General features: G+C 41.2%; 1 protein-coding gene across 1 annotated transcript in view; it reads right to left on the reverse strand.

Annotated features, from left to right (window-relative positions):
* LOC139411321 (cyclic AMP-responsive element-binding protein 3-like protein 1) overlaps nucleotides 1-11,297 on the reverse strand; it is a 28,454-nt gene extending 17,157 nt beyond the window's left edge. The window contains exon 1 of the mRNA XM_071157542.1: nucleotides 10,942-11,297. Coding sequence (XP_071013643.1) covers nucleotides 10,942-11,043 — 102 coding nt within the window. The 5' untranslated portion in view covers nucleotides 11,044-11,297. The remainder of the gene's footprint in view (nucleotides 1-10,941) is intronic.
* Between the last annotated feature and the right edge of the window lie 9,666 nt (nucleotides 11,298-20,963).

A 20,963-nucleotide genomic window follows, 5' to 3' on the forward strand; every position in this document is an offset into this window, starting at 1 on the left:
GGATAAATGTACAGATTTCTTGGGAGTATTGTACTAACTGTGATTGGAAACAAGGAAAGTGTTTTGTTTGGCTTGTTCAGAAGGGGTGGAAAGTTACCATATCTATCTGAAACAATCTAGACATTCTACCACACACTAAATAAGCCCTATAAGCCTACCCTCTTGTCATTGAAGTGGTGCTAGTATTCCTAGCAAGACATAATCATATCAAGTATTGCACTCTCTCCTGGCACACAGTATCACATTTGGTGAAAAGAAAGCATAAATAAATGTCTATGCAGTAGACGCTGCACTGAAGTCAAGCAGCTCATGGTAATACCAATGTGCTTCTCAGCATTGCTTGTGGTGATACAAATACTATGTCAGCTCTGTGACCAATCAGAGCAACGCATGCAAATTAGCCAGGCGCTTGCAGAAGGAAAACTGGAGTGCAAGGTTCGCATGGAGAAGCTCAGCAGCAGGAGAAAATGTGCGTTTGTAAAAGGAAAAATAAATCGGCCAATAAAAGTTTTGGCCGGGGACCCAAGCCAAGAAAGCTGCTAGACTCTCAGATCTTCAGGAATGGCTGTTATGCAGTTCAATTGTGGCCGCTCTGGAGATTTGCCCTTGTTGCTGTGAGAAGATGAAGAATCGAAGCAGCAGTTAATACAGTTTGTTCTTATAAGAACAATTATTATTTGAAGAATTGTGCTTAAGGATGCAGTTAAAAAACTGAAAATCAACAGAAAAGATGAGCACAATATGACTGTTATGATCTGGACTATGTTAAGTTTGACATACAGGAAGACTATCTAGAAGACACGCGCTACATTAGTACAAGCGAGGAGGAAATTACAAGCGAAAAGCGTGCGCGTTCAAATCAGCTGTGATCCGTAAAGTTTTGACAGCTTGACCTAATCTGACCTCCCATTGAAAACCTCTTAAGTTGCGTGCAAACATTAGTACTTGAGACTGCTGCATCCAAATGTTCACATCTGCAACTTTAAGGGCCTGGTCACATGTCTTCTCTTGTCACATTGCCGCTGGCTCCCAAATTGGACCAGATGCTGCAAGATGAGCCTGATTTGCATCTGATGCTTTTAACGACTTACAATTGATGTGCATAATTCTAAAGTGTACACACCTGAAGCCCTTAGGATAAAGGTACAGGGAGGTTTTGAATGTGTCCCCTGATTCTCACCTACTACCTGCTGTTTGAGGAAGACATTTGGAAGTAGCCCTTCCGTTTAAAATCAGAATTACAACGATCTCCAGCGAAAAGACATATGTGTAATAGACACAATTTACATACTGCTTGACATACTGTATTACGCGTGTAATCACTGGTATTTCCAAAGCTCTCAAATCAACCAGACTTGACACTCACTGACTCCTGCTCCTCACTGAGTCCAACATTTCATTTATTCATCTAGTGTTGAGGCAGCAGTCAGAAGTCCCATGGCCTGAATTTCCCTCTGCATGAGCAGCGAGGGAGCACCCTAAAGTATAGAGTAGACCTATGAGCTCCCATCCCCCATGTTCCCTGAGTGGAAAGGCCTGGTTTCTTCATTTCAGTGCAGATGCTTTCTTTAGCAAGCAGAGAGGTTTGAAAACCACAACCACTAGAGACAGGCTTCTGTGTCACACTCTGACTGGTTTCCTGACCTTTAAGGGATTGTTTGGATCCATTTAGAGTCTGTGATAGATTAGAGGAAGCCCAGAAAATATTATTGTTGAGGGGGGATCACCTTCTCACTGAGGCTCCAGGGTCCTGAGAGTCTGGAGTTCTACTTTGCTGTGGCATCTGTGGCCAACCAAATGGACTGCAAAACTCAAGTCACTTTAATCACTTCTCAATATTATCTTCAGCTTGCAACTTCACAGTCACAACCATTCCCTCTCTGACTGTTTGTCCCCAATTTCCTGTGCTCAGCTTGGTCCTGCAGTCTGTAATTTAGTTGCTGCTTTTCCCATTGACTCCCACTCAAGACGATGACAATTTCTCACAGCCAGTTGCACTTCCTGAGACTAATAATGGACCTTAGTACACTTAATTGACTAGTCTGAACTTCAAGTACTATCTTCTTAAAAAAACTTATTTGGGATCGGTGTCCTGTCCACGGGACGGTTGAGCTAACATAAGCTAATGCGATTAGCATGAGGTTGTAAGTAACAAGAAAATTTCCCAGGACATAGACATATCTGATATTGGCAGAAATCTTAAATTCTTGTTAATCTCACTGCACTGTCCAATTTACAGTAGCTATTACAGTGAAAGAATACCATGCTATTGTTTGAGGAGAGTGCAGAATTCTGAACATGAAAAGGCACATTTGGGCAGCCTTGATACAAAATCTGGAACAGAAATGCAGTGGTTCATTGGATCAGTCTAAAACTTTTCACATACACTGCTGCCATCTAGTGGCCACAATCTAAATTGCACCTGGGCTGGAATAATACATTATGGCCTTTCTCTTGCGTTTCAAAGATGATGTTACAAAAAAATACAAAAGAACGGTTATTTTTTCTTTGTATTATATTTTACCAGATCTATTGTGTTATATTCTCCTACATTACTTTCACATTTCCACAACCTTCAGTGTTCTCTTTCAAATGGTACCAAGAATATGCATATCCTTGCTTCAGGGGCTGAGCTACAGGCAGTTAGATTTGGGTATATCATTTTAGGCAAAAAAAAGGGGAGGATCCCCACCATTGGAAGCTTTGAAAGAATTTACAGCCTTGTTCCAGCAAAGGTTAACACCAGTCTACAATGTTGACTCGGTCTGAGAGAACCAGCGAGGCAAGGTATGAATGAACTGTGGTTGAAATGGGTCAGGGAACAGGAATCCAACTGTTATATTTGAATCCAATTCATATCAGTATGACAGTCATTCAAAGGTGACTAACCTGTAGCTAACCTGTATCCCCGAACATTGTGACTAACCTGTCACATTGTGACCTACCTGTGACTAACCTGTCACATTGTGACTAACCTGTAACTAACCTGTATCCCCGCACATTGACTCAGTAACAGTATATAGCCTCGTTATTGTTATTTTATTGTGTTACTTTTTATAACTTTTTACTTTTGTTTATTTTGTAAATATTTTCTTAATTTCTTGAACTGCACTGTTTGCTAAGGGCTTGTAAAGTAAGTATTTCACGGTAAGGTCTACACATCACTAATTGAATTAATTTGGTTGCTTATATGGAAAGTGGATTTTCAGACAGGTTTTGTCTGACAGGTATAGCCAGTCCTACTGCTCCAATAGAGATGTGTAGGTGGATATGACAAAAAGACTTGCCTAGAACTGTCCCTGCTATGTCTCCTGAAAGCCTCTCCCTGAAATCTATCCCTGAAAGCTCCATCCTAACAATGTGTTCCAGATTAAGTCTGGCTTCTTCTGTTCTGCTGTTTCAGTTACAGAGCTGGTTGCCAGAGACTTCAACAGAGGACTGATTTACAGACTGAGAAAACTGCCCACCAGCCTTTCATACAAAATAAAATAGATTAATTATACATATCTACTCAATAAGCCAAACAACTCACAGCTCCAATTAGTACCATTTCGGTTAGTCGGAAACCACCAAGGATAACATTCATAAGGTGACCTAAAAATGTCATACCAGTGTGAAAATAACCTGCAACAGATTGATACAATGCTGCAGATATATGACTCTTTGTAAGCTTGGAGGATGGGTGGGTACTTCAACTACAATGGGCATTATCCTCTTATTACACGATGATAAACAAAGTAATACCTTCAAGGAAGTGATGAGAAGGAAATGGGTGAAGGAAATACTCATGTCGATATAAGATAAAGTACATGAGAACTTCCCTGAAAACAGGCTATAGGCTCACCAGAACTTGGTCCAGTTCAAAATTTGTGGAAGCTCCTATTACTCAGATGTCGAAATCAATATACTATTTCGGAAAGGCCCATAAAATAGCTGGAGGCTCTATAATGTAATCTATTTCAAATGAATATTGATAGAAACCACATAATGTCTAGTTCTAAGATGTTCTATAATTCACATTTTCATGGGCCTACAGATTTGTTTTTCTTCTAAGAGCAATAGACATGGGCACGCTTTAAAAAAAAAACAAGAATGACCGGCATTTTTAACAATTCAGTGAGGACAATATAAGAGACACGCACCATCACCAAAGATAAAACACTAACTGGTTTGACAGTACATGCTTTCTAAATTGATCACAGCCTGCAACTACCACAGGTTAGAGCTTATTTCCAGGGTGTGTGCTCTGCACTTGACTGAAAGGCACCACCACGCCTTTGATATTCACCTCAGAGACAAAGTTGAAGGGCTGATACTCGCTAGCACCGTGAATGCTTATTAATCTTTCTCATGACATCTTAGTTTGTCACGTATCTCTTTATTGATCCTTCCATGACAGACACACATCAGTATTAGAGGTCGACCGATTATGATTTTTCAGCGCCGATACCGATACCGATTATTGGAGGGCCAAAAAAATCTGATACCGGTTATTCAGCCGAATTTTAAAATGTATCTGTAATAATGACAATTACAACAATACTGAATGAACACTTATTTTAACTTAATATAATACATCAATAAAATCAATTTAGCCTCAAATAAATAATGAAACATGTTCAATTTGGTTTAAATAATGCAAAAACAAAGTGTTGGAGAAGAAAGTAAAAGTGCAATATGTGCCATGTAAGAAAAGCTAACGTTTAAGATCCTTGCTCAGAACATGAGAACATATGAAAGCTGGTGGTTCCTTTTAACATGAGTCTTCAATATTCCCAGGTAAGAAGTTTTAGGTTGTAGTTTTTATACTATTTCTCTCTATACCATTTGTATTTCATGAACCTTTGACTATTGGATGTTCTTATAGGCACTTTAGTATTGCCAGTGTAACAGTATAGCTTCCGTCCCTTTCCTCGCCCCTACCTGGGCTCGAACCAGGAACACATCGACAGCAGCCACCCTCGAAGCATCGTTACCCATCGCTCCACAAAAGCCGCGGAGCAAGGGGAACAACTACTCCAAGTCTCAGAGCGAGTGACGTTTGAAACGCTATTAGCACGCACCCCACTAACTAGCTAGCCCTTTCACATCGGTTACACCAGCCTAATCTCGGGAGTTGATAGGCTTGAAGTCAAAAACAGCAGAGCTGCTGGCAAAACGCACAAAAGTGCTGTTTGAATGAATGCTTACGAGCATGCTGGTGCCTACCACCGCTCAGTCAGACTGCTCTATCAAATCATAGACTTAGTTATAACATAATAACACACAGAAATACGAGCCTTAGGTCATTAATATGGTCGAATCCGGAAACTATCATCTCGAAAACAAGACGTTTATTCTTTCAGTGAAATATGGAACCGTTCCGTATTTTATCTAACGGGTGGCATCCATAAGTCTAAATATTCCTGTAACATTGCACAGCCTTCAATGTTATGTCATAATTACGTAAAATTCTGGAAAATTAGGCGGCCCAAACTGTTGCATGCAATGAATGCAAGAGAAGTGACACAATTTCACCTGGTTAATATTGCCTGCTAACCTGGATTTATTTTAGCTAAATATGCAGGTTTAAAAATATATACTTCTGTGTATTGATTTTAAGAAAGGCATTGATGTTTATGGTTAGGTACACATTGGAGCAACGATATGCACCGCATCGATTATATGCAACGCAGGACACGTTAGATAAACTAGTAATATATTCAACCATGTGTAGTTAACTAGTGATTATGATTGATTGATTGTTTTTTTATAAGATAAGTTTAATGCTAGCTAGCAACTTACCTTGGCTTCGTACTGCATTCGCGTAACAGGCAGTCTCCTCGTGGAGTGCAATGTAATCAGGTGGTTAGAGCATTGGACTAGTTAACTGTAAGGTTGCAAGATTGAATCCCCGAGCTGACAAGGTAAAAATGTCGTTCTGCCCCTGAACAAGGCAGTTAACCCACTGTTCCTAGGCCGTCATTGAAAATAAGAATGTGTTCTTAACTGACTTGCCTAGTTAAATAAAGATTAAATAAAGGTGTAAAAATGTATACATATACATATTTTTAAAAATCGGCCAAATCAGTGTCCAAAAATACCGATTTCCGATTGTTATGAAAACTTGAAATCGGCCATAATTAAATCGGCCATTCCGATTAATCGGTCGACCTCTAATCAGTATATACCAGGGCTGCCCAACCCTCTTCCTGGAGATCTACTGTCCTGTAGGTATTCAGTCCAACCCTAATTTAGCAGTTCTGATTCAACTACTTAAGGTCTTGTTGAGCAGCTAATTAGTAGAATCAGGTGTGTTAAATTAGGGTTGGACTGAAAAGCCATAGGATGGTAGTTCTCCAGGAAGAGGGTTGGACAGCCCTGGTATATACAGTACAGTGCCTTCAAAAAGTATTCATACCCTTAGATTTTGTCAAAATGGGATTAAAATGGATTTAATTGTCTTTTTTTGTCAAATATCTACACAATGTCTCTGCAATGTCTCTGCAATGTCAGAGTGGAAGAAAAATTCCCCCAAAAATAGTTTTCATAGAAAATAAAATATTAATATATTTTGATTAGATTAGTATTCAACCCCTTGAGTCAATACATGTTGGAATCATATTTGGCAGAGATTACAGCTGTGTTTTTCCTGGGTAAGTCTCTAAGAGCTTTGCAAACTTGGATTGTACAATATTTGCCCATTATTCTTATATTTTTCTTTCAAGCTCTGTCAATTTGGTTGTTGATCATTGCTAGACAGCCATTTTCAAGTCCTGCCATAGATTTTAAGCCGATTTAAGTCAAAACTGTAACTAGGCCACACATTCAATGTCCTCTTGGTTTAAGCAACTCAGGCTGCAATAAAACTAATCACTGACTGACTATTATATACTAGCATTTAGTCTGAATTCATTCAATGCTTGATTGATAGCAGAGGGTATCAATCAAACTACCTCCCCTCACACCTGATCAAGTTAGAGTAGAATCACCTTATTGACCACTTGAAAGTGGAAGTCTGTAGCAGGGGTTTACGCTCCTTAGCGGAGAACACATGTAGCAGAAAGTGTCAATGATTGTGAAGAACTAGAGCCAGTGGCCTGCCATTTTGGTAGACTGGTTTCTTTTGCATGCATACAGGAATTTTCTAAATATTACATAACTTTGTCATAGCCATCCATGATGGACTGGCTCCAAAAACAGCAGTAGAAAGCTCAGTGCAATGAGTCCCTGTAGGAACCTAGTGAGAAGGAATGCAGCTAGTTGATCCCTTTACCTCCTCCCTCTGCCAAAAACTCCTTTCCACCCCCACTCTACATTAGTGTGTCTCGACTGCAAGGCCTTGACTTGCTGGATTTTTATGGCATGCCCAGTCACGCTCCATCACCTATGAGCAGAACTTGCTGCTGGCTTGTGTGAGACGCGGGTGTGTCGGCCAGTCACCTGCCAGCTGGGATCCCCCCTCTTCCACACAGACACACAGACACACACTTGCAGTGCAGCACTTGCAGGTGCCGTTCTATTCTGTGCATCCATATAAGTGAATATTTAACTTCTGCAGTCAACTACAGTATGCTACTGACCTTTTAGCTGATAGGAATTTCTCTTATCATTCAAATAAAGTGGGATTGAACAGACCAGCCAAATATGAAGATAACCTGTGAAGTCATTACAGGCTGTAATCCATGTAAAAGGAATGAACACCCTCTGACACATTTCTAAAAGAATATGCATCATAAGAATATGCAAATCTCCACCCATGGGCATCCTAGTTAATGTGGTCACACTCTGATCTTAAAAGCTACACAATAGCCTGCAGCTTATCTGATTTACCCACCCATGCAATTACCTAAAATGTAGGGTAAGTGCTTGGCAAGAGAGACATCAAAAGCAGCATACGAAAACTCCAAGACAGCCATTGAAATTCTAACTCCAAGCTATAAATATAAAAGTAGCACACAGAAACCTAAACAGTTGAAACCCTTAAATGACCCACCTATATTTAAACCCCCATAATAGTTGGTAAAACAAACACCGCCTATTACTTGCCTCCCCCCACCCTTCCTCCAAGGCTGTCAGTGTGTAATTTTGCTGTAATTTTTAAAGGCATAAAAGGGTTCTTTCACTTGAAGAGGCCCCGGCCTGAGCCTCATCACTTCGGGCCTACAGAGGGGCTTCGACAGAGGGCTGTGCAGGGGGAAGCAGTGGCAGACCGGTGAGGGGTGCACGCAGCACACACACAGGCCCTCATTCACACTCACACAGCACTGAGACGGCAGTCAGTTGCTAGAATCTGAACGTATTCACACTAAAGACAGACTGGTCCTCTCCTCCCTGTCGCTGTCCCCTAGAAATCCTCCAACCACAATCAAGCCATTGAGGGCCAGGGGCCAGGCTTGATACATACCCTCACAGCTGGGAGAATGTGGAGGGACATCTGGGTCTATTATAAGTCTGTCAAATCCCCCTTGACAACACCCTCATCCTCAAGTGTACCAAGCGCATGACTAGCTGAGCTGATGTGCTGATTCAGTGTGAATGCCATTATGTCACATGATTTCCCATTCATCTGTGTGAAGCATTTCCAGTTACACTTCTTTATGTCCAATAGGTGTTTGGATTAGATTAAATGTTGACCCATTGGGGAGTAGTTAAAGATACAAACCACCACCACTCTCTCCTCAGAAGAATGAGTAATCATGGAACATTTAAAGCCTAATGGGATCCTTTCCAGATTGCTCACCATTTCTCCAATAGCCCATTGGTTGGTCCAGTTTTCCACCACCTAGTAACAATGATGTACTCCATCTCTTTGTGGTGGGGTTGTTAGTCTTGGTACAGTTTGACATTTTCCAGTTACATTTACTCTTGATCCCTGTGTGAAATGTGCTGAATATTTAACTTAACTAATAAATGAGGAATATATTCTTATCGGCAGACTCAATAGCCTTGGTTTTTCTAACGACTGCCTCGCTTGGTTCACCAACTACTTTGCAGACAGAGTTCAGTGTGTTAAATCGAGGGCATGTTGTCCGGACCTCTTGCAGTCTCTATGGGGGAACCACAGGGTTCAATTCTCAGGCCGACTCTTTTCTCTGTATATATCAATGATGTCGCTCTTGCTGCGGGCGATTACCTGATCCACCTCTACGCAGACGACACCATTCTGTATACTTCTGGCTCTTCCTTGGACACTGTGCTAACTAACCTCCAAATGAGCTTCAATGTCATACAACACTCCTTCTGTGGCCTCCAACTGCTCTTAAACGCTAGTAAAACCAAATGCATGCTTTTCAGCCGTTCGCTGCCCGCACCCGCCTGCCCGACTAGCATCACCACCCTGAACAGTTCCGACCTAGAATATGTGGACAACTATAAATACCTAGGTGTCTGGCTAGACTGTAAACTCCCCTTCCAGACTCATATTAAACATCTCCAATCCAAAATCAAATATAGATTCGGCTTTCTATTTCGCAACAAAGCCTCCTTCACTCACGCCACCAATCTTACCCTAGTAAAACTGACTATCCTACCGATCCTCGACTTCGGCGATGTCATCTACAAAATAGCTTCCAATACTCTACTCAGCAAACTGGATGCAGTCTATCACAGTGCCATCCGTTTTGTTACCAAATCACCTTATACCACCCACCACTGCGACCTGTATGCTCTAGTCGGCTGGCCCTCGCTACATATTCGTCGCCAGACCCACTGGCTCCAGGTCATTTATAAGTCTATGCTAGGTAAAGCTCCGCCTTATCTCAGTTTACTGGTCATGATAACAACACGTTCCAGCAGGTATATCTCACTGATCATCCCCAAAGCCAACACCTCATTTGGCCGCCTTTCCTTCCAGTTCTCTGCTGCCAGTGACTGGAACTAAATGCAAAAATCACTGAAGTTGGAAACTTTCATTTCCCTCACCAACTTTAAACATCAACTATCTGAGCAGCTAACCGATCGCTGCAGCTGTACATTGTCCATCTGTAAATTGCCCACCCAACCTCATCCCCATATTGTTTTTATTTTATTTACTTTTCTGCTCTTTTGCACACCAGTATCTCTACTTGCACATCATCATCTGATCATTTATCACTCCAGTGTTAATATGCTAAATTGTAATTATTCGCTCCTATGGCCTATTTATTGCCTACCTCCTCATGCCTTTTGCACACACTGTATATAGACTTTCTTTTTTCTACTGTGTCATTTACTTGTTTATTGTGTTATTGGCTTGTTTATTGTTTACTCCGTGTGTAACTCTGTGTTGTTGTCTCTGTCACACTGCTTTGCTTTATCTTGGCCAGGTCGCAGTTGCAAATGAGAACTTGTTCTCAACTAGCCTACCTGGTTAAATAAAGGTGAAATTTAAAAAAAAAAGTTTTTTTAAATTATCTTCAATTCGATCAGAGTCATTTATTGAGGGCCATCATAAAAGTGTGATAGTTTTCACATACGTCACAACAGTCTTTACAAACGCACTGAAGCCGGATGCATGAGCAGGATCAACTCCAGCTAACACGCCCACTTTAGGTCCGGCACGATTGGGAAAGATAATTTGCTGAATTACACAGCTGAGCAAATAAAACAGCAATAGTCTACATGCCGGCTGTTTATCTTTCGTAATCGTTGCTGACACACATGTGACGAACCCAGCAACTTTCTCTGACGCGCATTGGATATTTGCAGTGTAGTCTCACAGCTTAATTCATCCATAAATCAGTTTATTACAGCGTAATTAACACATCTATCACAGTCGAGACAGAAGAACACTGCTGACACTGTAGACATTGAAGCATTAATTGCATAGGCTATGGGCATGCAAGCCGAATAATATATTTAAAAAATATTGGGAATAACAGCGACACACGATTTATGCTGCATTACAGCTTGTCAATCACTATGTGCGTAAAGATTAGTGTTGATAATATGTAGAATAGAAAAAATAACATCTGCACCTACCACATTGTTGAGAAAATCCCCTTCATTCAAATCCTCAAGGTCCAACAGGTTGGCACTGGGGAAAAGTTTATCCGGGGCGAAATTGTCCAGAATGGTGTCCATAAGTGCAATTACTATAATTAAACTCTATGATAAAATATATTTTCACAAAAGCAATAGAAGGTAAATAGTGAAAAATGTTAAAAACCGATGACAACAGCTGTTTTAGGCTACTATGTTCTGAGCTGTCTCTTATTCAACTATAATTTTGTTATGCATCCCGCGACTCAATAGGTTGTTGTGCTTATTAAGATATGATTTTAGATTTTATATGAGTTGTTATGATGCGAGGTGTCCTCTAGTTCAATCAAATCAGTGACATCCAGCTGCGCTCTGTCTCTAAGGAACAAATCACTTGATTAATATTCATGATGGTACCATCCCACTTTCTCTGCACTCATCACCGCCTCTTTTTTTTTCTTTTTTTAAAGAAGCAGTAGCCTCTGTATTATCTGACTCTTCTCATAGCATGTAGAGTGGCATGTAGAAAGTGCAAATCTCCAATTTAAAAAACTTCAGGTGTATCTCTGTGAAGGTCATCTCACAGCATTAGCAGTTCTAACACATGTATGACAATAATGACCCCAACATGTAAAAAAAAATCTGATAAATTGACTGAGAACACATTCTCATTTAGAGCAATGACCTGGGGAATAGTTACAGGGGGATGAATGAGCCAATTGGAAGCTGGGGATGATTAGGTGACCATGAAGGTATGAGGGCCAGATTGGGAATTTAGCCAGGACACCAGGGTTGACACCCCTACTCTTACAATAAGTGCCATGGGATATTTAGTGACTACAGATAGTCAGAACACCTGTTTAACATCCCATCTGAAAAACAGCACCCTACACAGGGAAATGTCCCCAATCACCCAATCATTTTTATATATTTTTTAGACCAGAGGAAAGAGTTCCTTCTACTTACCCCCCAACACCACTTCCAGCAGCATCTGGTCTCCCATCCAATCCAGAGACCAACAAGGACCAACCCTACTTAGCTTCAGAGGAAAGTCAGCATGGGATGCAAGGTCGCATACTGCTGGATTAAAAAAAGACAGATTGATATTTACAGAATGATTACCTGGAGGAAAATAATATTTGATTAGGCCTAGTCCCCAAAAATATTTTGCACGGACTGGCCAATAGTCTATGTTCTGTTCAGTTTGAGGAGAACGCGAAGATGAGGAAGACCGGAGGTCAACTTTGATAGATTGCTACTACTATAATTAATTTATTAAAAACAATATTTTTTTCTTTCATGATGTATTTATCAGAGTTATTGACCCCACAATAAGCCAGATTCCAGTAACTTACATTGTGGTGCTGAAAAAAAATCAATTGGAAATGGACAACTCATGGGGCTGAAAGTAGATACATTTGAGTAGGTATAATTCATTTAAACCATCCTCACTTAATTAGACTTTACTAACAACAGGTGTGAACTAACAATTTCTTCCTATTTAAGAAATCAGGTAGGCCTACCCATTTGACAGACAAAATTAGGCTATGGACTGCTATAGCCATAGAATTGTTGGTCAATTCCTCCACCCACCATGCACTCTTTAAATAGCCTACCTCGATGTCAGTGAATGGCTGTTAAGTTAAAACCAAGACTTGAATTGAAGGGGTATGCCATAAGCCTTCCTTTTCATTTTTACCCCTGTTTTTGTCCCCAATTTCATGATTATGATCTTGTCTCCTTGCTGCAACTCCCCAACAGGCTCGGGAGAGTTGAAGGTCAAGTCATGCACCCTCCGAAACATGACCCGCTAAACCGCGCTTCTTAACACCCGCTCGCTTAACCAGCTGCACCAATGTGTCGGAGGAAACACTGTTCAACTGAAGTCAGCCTGCAGGCGCCCGCCCCGCCACAAGGAGTTGCTAGAGCGCAATGAGTCAAGTAAAGCCCCCTCCCCTTTGCCGGTCAAACCCGCCCGACGCTGGGCCAATTGTGCGCTGCCCTATGGGACTCCAGGTCACAGCCGGTTGGGATCAAACCACAGGCTGTAGTGACGCAGCAAAACTGTGATGCAGTGCCTTAGACCGCTGCGCCACTCAGGAGGACTAATAGTCATACCTTTTATTCGAGAAAATGACAGTTAAAGATTTAAGAACATTTGGAAGAAAATTAAACGGATCCGATTATATTCATTGATCTATAACAGTGCCTTGGTCCGCAATGCTTATGCTAGAAACAAGCTGTAAAATACCTGGCAACGTGGTGACACTGATGGATATGGGGATATCATTGTTTTGTTTCTTTGACATTCAGAGGCTGACTTTGCTTGCGAGGTAATCTAATTATGTCACTATCAATTGATTAAAGCTATTCACTTCCTTCACAATAGAAGGTGTTTAAACCCAGACAGCTTTTAGGGACACACTTGTGACCTTCTCTCGTTGGGTGAAGCCAGTGATGAAGAGAAGCCAGCAGTTAAAGCTTACATTTTTCTAAGTTGGTAGGCCTACTCTGTCTAGGGTGGAAAGGATATGCCTAACTTTTGAAAGTACCATGCTCAGATTCCTAAATGAAGTCTCAGATTGAATTATTTGCAAACAGGGACAGTTTCATTGCAAAAAAGACACACTGATTTGGCATTGGAGAAATATGATAAGATAACACATAGGCTTATCTCTCCTATCACTTTGTCCATTCTTAGCCTGCAATGTCCACCAATGTGGAATATTACGTAGAATTGCAAGAAGTGTTTATAAAAGCCTTTTTTTTTCTTTCACCTGCAAATACAATGATATATTAATGCAATACTTTTACTATAAAGGGGCTCTTTCCACCCCTACTCTTGTCCACAGTGGTCTGTGAACCCACAACCTTCTGGCCCGCAGCCCTGTTGCCTGTCCAAGAAGTGTGGGCAAAAGGAAGACATGTTCTCTGCTATCCGCTTGGTTTTAATTATTATTTGGGGTATAGAGTACCACAGTATGAGTAAAAATACCCATAAAACCTAGCAGTCAAACAATAAATGGTTCCAATAATTTTTCCATCATTCATTTTTCTGATAACCGTGTAAATCTGGTGACTATAAATATATTCGCCTGTTCGTGCCTCGCCAAAAGTAAATGCTAATTAGGTGCTAATGTGGCTATGATAAAAAACTACAAATGCCATGATGATCTGGATGAGACTGCCAAATCGAGGCAAAGGTAAGAATCTCCGCATTAACTCTCTGATGTTAGCAAAATGTTGTAATGAATAAATTGGCTACATTTCTTTCAAATGACAATTCTGTGAACTGTCTTGTGCAAGTTTTAAATTGACACAATACCTGTTAGCAAAGGTGTCAGCTAGAGATGACGTGCAGGAGCTTGCAGGGATTTGTAGTCTTGCATGATGTCTATTTTGATGTGAATTAGCATTTGTGAATCTGAGAGTAAATTGAGCCGAATATATTTGTAAAAGTCACCTTGTCCGAGAGAGATTTACATGCTAATCGAAATGTCACGCCAGAGTAAGCCTAAACGATTGGAACCATTTCCCTGTTTGACTGCTAGGTTTTATGTGTATTGTGACACCTCCAATGCGGGGCTCTATAGGGAAGGGTCACTTGTTTGTTTTTTCAAGCATTCAGGGATGATTTAGGTCAAATATATTTTGTTGAATGGAAGGCCATCCATTTTTCTTTCAGAGAAGTCTGATTTTCTCCATGTAACCCTTATTATAAATAACGTTCATTCCCTAACATTTCCTTTTATCACAAAACATTAAAATACCTCATGCGCTGCACTGTTACACTCAATAGGAATGTCGATATGCAGTGAGGTGATGCATACATTTAATAAAGAGCATACTTATTCTAATGTCTCTTATGTGCACTTTCTTACAGTATACAGTACTATTCATATAGTAAATACATCAGAATGATAGAGACATCTTAACTGACCGAGAGTGTGGATGCAGCATTATGTTCTTGACTGCAGTGATATACTGACTGTGTGTGTGTGTGTGTGTGTGTGTGTGTGTGTGTGTGTGTGTGTGTGTGTGTGTGTGTGTGTGTGTGTGTGTGTGTGTGTGTGTGTGTGTGTGTGTGTGTGATGAGAGAAGTGGTGTAGTGTGGCTGGCTGAGTGTGTCAGCCATAGGATGCTACTCTGGTATAGTGCTGTGGTGAACCGAGCTGTCTCAGCTCACAGCCAGGCTTAATTTACGCAGCAGGGCGTGGGGTTCAGATCCACTACCATAACCAGAAAGTGCGAGAGTTAGTTTGATTGAGTTGGATAACATCCTTGACTGATCACAGGCTAAAACGAGTTGCCTAGTTGCGTGAAAATGACCTCCTATTTTGCAAGACTTAAAGACATGAATTGAAGAAAACATTTATCTTGAGAGACGATTGACAATGACACTTCTCACTTCTTGCGCCGAGCTGATTGTAGTCTCTGATCACTGGGCCGGATTCAGTTCACACCTGGTTACCTGATTTTACCACCTCCACTGAGGGGATGGAACACTAAGCCTGTTATTACTCAGTCAAACAAATCACAGTGTCGCTGTGAACTGATGATCTGGATCTTTATGCAGCTCTGGTGGTTTTCAAGAGAGAGCAATAATGAATATTTGTATGCAATGGTCTTTAACAGCACTTCAGGTGGACAGAGAAAATAATCCCATTCATGTGGTTCTTTCTCTCCACCATTTCCTCCAGATCCTCAGCTATTGTTACCATTCCACTCTCTGTCCCCTCCTTCAGGGACTGTTTATGTGGCCTAATTTGTAACAACCTGCCCCATGATACATTACACTCATTCTTTTGTGTGAAGGTGATGTTAACTGTGTGTGGTGTCATTTCAAACCAGCATATGAACAGAATGCAACCTGCAGATGTTTTTCTGAACCCTTGCTTTGTCAAGTAGGCTACCCCCCAGGTTTTAAGTGTACATTTGTATGCTTACATTGTAATGAATACCATGTTAAATCCTCAGAAATGGCTCAAAGTCGTCCTGTGATATGTGGCCTAAGCAGGTCATATTGAATTTCTGCTTTGCGTTTACCTGTCTCTCCTCACCTTTCTGACATGCTAACAGGGGGAAATAATTAGTCATCACTTACACACCACTCACTTTCTGTCATTTGACCATTTGTTTATTTTTCTGCTCCAGACCGGCAGCTGTAACAGTGGCTGTTTAATAAAGCAGTGATCTTGTTCAAGACTCGCCTGGTATTTACGCAAGTGCCCCTCTAAAAGAAGTCAACGAGATGAGGAGGGACAGGATCAGTTAAAGCAGACAGTTCTGTATTTCTTGAAGTGAGCTTATTATCCCTAATTATGAGCCCATTCTAACTGGAAAGGACTCATCACCCGGGTCTGATGAAGCCGTCGCTTGTCGAGAGCGAGAGTGGCTTCAAGTAGCTCAGTGATTACCTATAATTCCACGGCCAATTAGAATACAGACAGGGGCAACGTTTGGTGGAAAGCAGCAGGACCTGAGACGAGATGAGGACACTGTTAGATTTCTTCGTTTTGCCTTTGTCTAGGAACATAGCTATTTTGTCATTATACAGGACAGCACAACTCTCACTGCCATATATTCTCACCAATGACTCTTTGTAGCAACAAGACAAGATGAAAGTGTGACTAAAACAGGACAAGATGAAAGTAGCAACAAGACAAGACGATAGAACGTGGCTTGAACAGGACTGAAACTGAACACACATTTCACCAATGTGCACCGGGCTTCATATGTCATACATCATATTCCCAGTCCTTTCATGTGTCAGGCCATACATTAAATACTTCAGGTATACCATGGCTTCCTCTCACTCTTGTAGCTAATGATAGTGAAAAACAAAATGCCATAGCAATGAAAACACCTGGTAGGAGGGGGCTGTTAACGCTGCTTCAACTGGCTGCCTCAGGCCTTTTTACTGCCTCTCTGAAGCCTCTCCACAGCTCTTACGTCCGCCCTGTACGGTTGTAAACCCCATCCCACTGCAGATGATGGCTGGTTGGAAATGTACCATAAATCCCCTGAAGTTTCCTTGACCAGATTTTGCCCCATTACCATCAAATGCAAAGGTGACATATGACATCAAATGCAAAGTTGTGAACACTGGTTTACTGTAAGATGAAAGAGTTTGGCACTGTATGACAATGTACAATGTCATGTCATCGTGGGGGTTTATAGACTGAGCAGCAGGAAGGTGGAACCATGGTCATGCTGCATAATGCCAATTACGTCCAATGCTGATGATGCTATTGCAGGCTACAGCAAGGATAGAATCACCCAGGTCTGGACTATGAGGAATTCAATTGCAATCAACTACAGTAGCTGGTGCACCTAAACAGTGCTGTTTTTTTTGTGAACCCCAGACAAACAAAAGCTTAGTTATTATGTAATTATTATGCAGTTAGAATTTCACCAAGCGCTGCCTGGGTAAAATGCAAATACGAGGTGAATAGTGGAACGTAGCATAAAACAGGACAAGATGCCTTGCCACAACATGACTATTTGTCCACACACCTCACTGCTTTGTTCATAGTGTGGCTTCAATACCAAGACCAAGAAGACTGCAGGGTCTCACCTCTTCAGACCCTCAGTGCATCTCAATCGGCTTTTCCCCTTTTGTCTCCACCTCAGACAAAGCATTATGTCATTACAAACGGCTTCTTCCATAACTGCGGGTGGAAACTTAAGTCTGTGAAACAGACACCTGTGATTGTCACATGTAATATGTTATCACAAAGGAGGATTGAAAGAGAGAGAGAGAGGCACAGAGGGGTTGGACTGTGAAAGGGTGAGCAATAGATGCAACTTATTCTCCTATTGACAAAATAGCTTAATAAACTGCATTGCTGCCATGGAGGGCATTTTTATGTCGCTGATTGCTGCCAGTACTTTGACTCCTACCAAAGATAACTGACTGGCCTCAATGATTATCTGTGTTCTTCTTATTTCACAGAATGAATGGTAAATCAGCCAAAGCTAGAGCCATGCGGAATATTGTTTAGGGATTGCCATCCAAATGTATTCAATTTATGTCCCTTTTGTGGCTGTATCATCTGCCAACTCTGTTAGCCTGGCCACTAAGTATGTCCCTACCTAATCTCGGTTACACAGAAGTCAAATTTGCGCAAAAGTTTGTCACGTCCACGAAAGATTAATCCCTAATTTATTGAGAAAGACAAAGGAGCAATGCACGAATAAGAGAGGGTGCATGACACCCATGTACGTGACAAACCAGATGGCACCAGTGTGTGAAATCCTCTCCATTAACAACACTCATTACCTGTCCCTGTCGTGGTGGTCTTTAATATGTATGTCCAATTAGAGGTTCTATCTCTAGAGGGTATCGATGACGGATGAAGAGGGATATTGTCCAACTGAGACATTGACAAGGATTTCAACTCGAGAAGCACTGGTATAGCAAAAAGTGCGACTCAAGACAGTGATTTAGTGACGTAGAGTGTGGAGAGCAGTTACTCATGTAGAGACAGCGTATGATCACTGCCTTTCAAAAGAGAGTAGCACTTGATGTCGCTCTCTGGCCCGTAATGACAGGGCTGCACAGAGAGTGGGTTGTGATTATACTGTCCTATGTGGTGTAACCGGGTACAACTTGGCTTCCCAATTGGGTTCAAGCAAGCTAAAGATTACTTTCAGTTGCACCCATCCTGTCAGCGCACATACATGCGCATCAGAAAGTTGTAAATCAAAATGCTCATACTGTACAGAAGTCCTTTAATTGTACCCATTGTTTCAGAGGTTTCTGAAATGACCATTAAAGGAAAACATGAAACCCGAAAGGACTGAAGAATAAAACACAATAAAATATGAATTACTCCGTTATAATATACTGACACCCAACACCAGCCGTCTAAAGCAAAAGTTCAACACATTCTGTTGCCTCTTCTCAATGGCACATCTGTGTGGTTTACTCTGGGGAGGAAACTCTTATGTAACATGTATGCCATTGTGTTCTGTACAGTGACTTGTTCTTATACTTCCAATGAGCAGAACATTAAGCCTCTTTCTTGTACGCTGAAGAACATGTATAGAACAATAACCTGTATACAGGGTGACAGAGTACTTACCAGTAAGAACTCTATGGAACATGATGACAGGGCCTGGTGGAAAGAAACTAGAGGAGTCACAAAATATAATTATGTGCAGAAGGAAAGTAACAATATCCCTGTACTGTCATGGATTCTGGTGGACAAAGCACACCTGTGTAACATGCCCTCTACAGCTAAAACCTCAGGAGTCCTGATACTGATCAATGTAGTCCAATATTTCAATAGGTTGCCTGTCCCGCATTCTCCTCTGATCCCAGCAAGAGAGGAGAAGAGCCTGTCAACTACACCCATCCCATTATCATTATCACAGTGAAAGAGGGTCACTGGAGAGGACAGGTGTATCCCACCCCTCCAAATAATGTGCCCCTCAGCTCTGAACACGTTGACCTTTATGTCTCTGTAGCTACCCAGAGGCTGAGCAACAACAGAGAGCTGATTTCAGTTCAGGTAGGCCTCCACGCTGCAGAAAACAGAGAAAAGTAGGACAGGTCTTCGACAACAACGGCAAAAATCCAACAAAAGGGCTTACCAGGAAACACTTCCAAAAGGAATAATTTGAGGCAGAGCTGATTTCATCATGAAGTTACCTGATATTTTCCTAGCAGGGGAAATGTGATGAAGCTGGGTTGACACCTTAGATTGTGATACATTATATTACATAACCTTTACTAATACTGTGCCTCTGTATCTATTGTAATTATTATCATTTTGAAACACAAGATAAGGAGAAATTGCTTCTACTATATTATACTGCCAGGTATGTACAGAAACAGTCATGTCTGATTTGACAGGTTTATTTGAGAGGTAGATCCAATGTCAATGACCAATTGATTCTGGTAGCCTATTTACAATGATGGCTTTACTAGGCCAATGTACATTTTTGAAGGTCAGAATGTCTGACCATTCGCATGGATCCATAAGTCCTGTAAGGTGTCTATCCCCACACTCCTGTTCGACTATCATTTGCTCCAATTTCTTGGCGTGAGTACATAACCAAAGTACAAAACAATGACGTCATATCAACCAAGGTTCTAACTAGAACTTTGAAGTTTGCAGACACCTTTTGACGGCATACGAACTATTATCAATGTCATTGCTTTACCTTTTTTGTTTTCAAATGGATGGACTTCTGATAAAACTACGAACCTGAATGACTCACCACTTACTCTGGTAGCATCCAGTTCTGACTGAGGCACCCATGGCTCCGCTGTCATTACGGAAACACTACACTCTGCTTTCCAGACACCAGCCTTTTGGATGCCATGGTAACAGATTTAGCATGGTGGATGAAGGAACATAGAGTGAATCTGGTGAATGACGGACAATATTTGCCATAAGCTTTAGTTGTCAGGTGTGAAATAACTGTAAATATATCTTTATAAACACAAAATATATTGTCTTTTTTTAATGAAAAAACAACACCAACTGAGGTGTAGACTTTCAGTAAACAATCGTATCATGATGGCTAAGAACCGTTATTGTGTCCATTTTCAGTCTGTTTTCTTGAGATAATTGGAGTAATAATTTCTGATACTTCATATTTGAAGAATTTAGGTCAAATCGGGGTTATGTTGTTTTACAAGAAAACATGCATTGAATGGGCTTTCAATGACACAATTATCACATTTTAGGTATGACCCAGATGCAGACGGTGTCGAAGAAACAAACGTTTATTTCTAATACAGGGGCAGGCAAATGACAGGTCATAGGCAGGCAGGGGCCAGTAATCCAGAGAAGGTGCAAAGGGTCCAGGGCACAGGAGACAAAGGGCTATGGGACATGAGTTTAACTCCGGACACATGAAAGGTGGGATATATACGAAGGGTACGGGGCAACAGAAGACGAACAGCAAAGGAGCTGATGACTTTGGAGATGGGAAACGGGCCGATAAACCGGGTATTTGGTATTTGGTATTTTATTAGGATCCCCATTAGCTGTTGCAAAAGCAGCAGC

This window comes from Oncorhynchus clarkii, chromosome 6 (genome assembly GCF_045791955.1).
Source record: "Oncorhynchus clarkii lewisi isolate Uvic-CL-2024 chromosome 6, UVic_Ocla_1.0, whole genome shotgun sequence".
In the NCBI taxonomy this organism is placed as follows: Eukaryota; Metazoa; Chordata; class Actinopteri; order Salmoniformes; family Salmonidae; genus Oncorhynchus; species Oncorhynchus clarkii.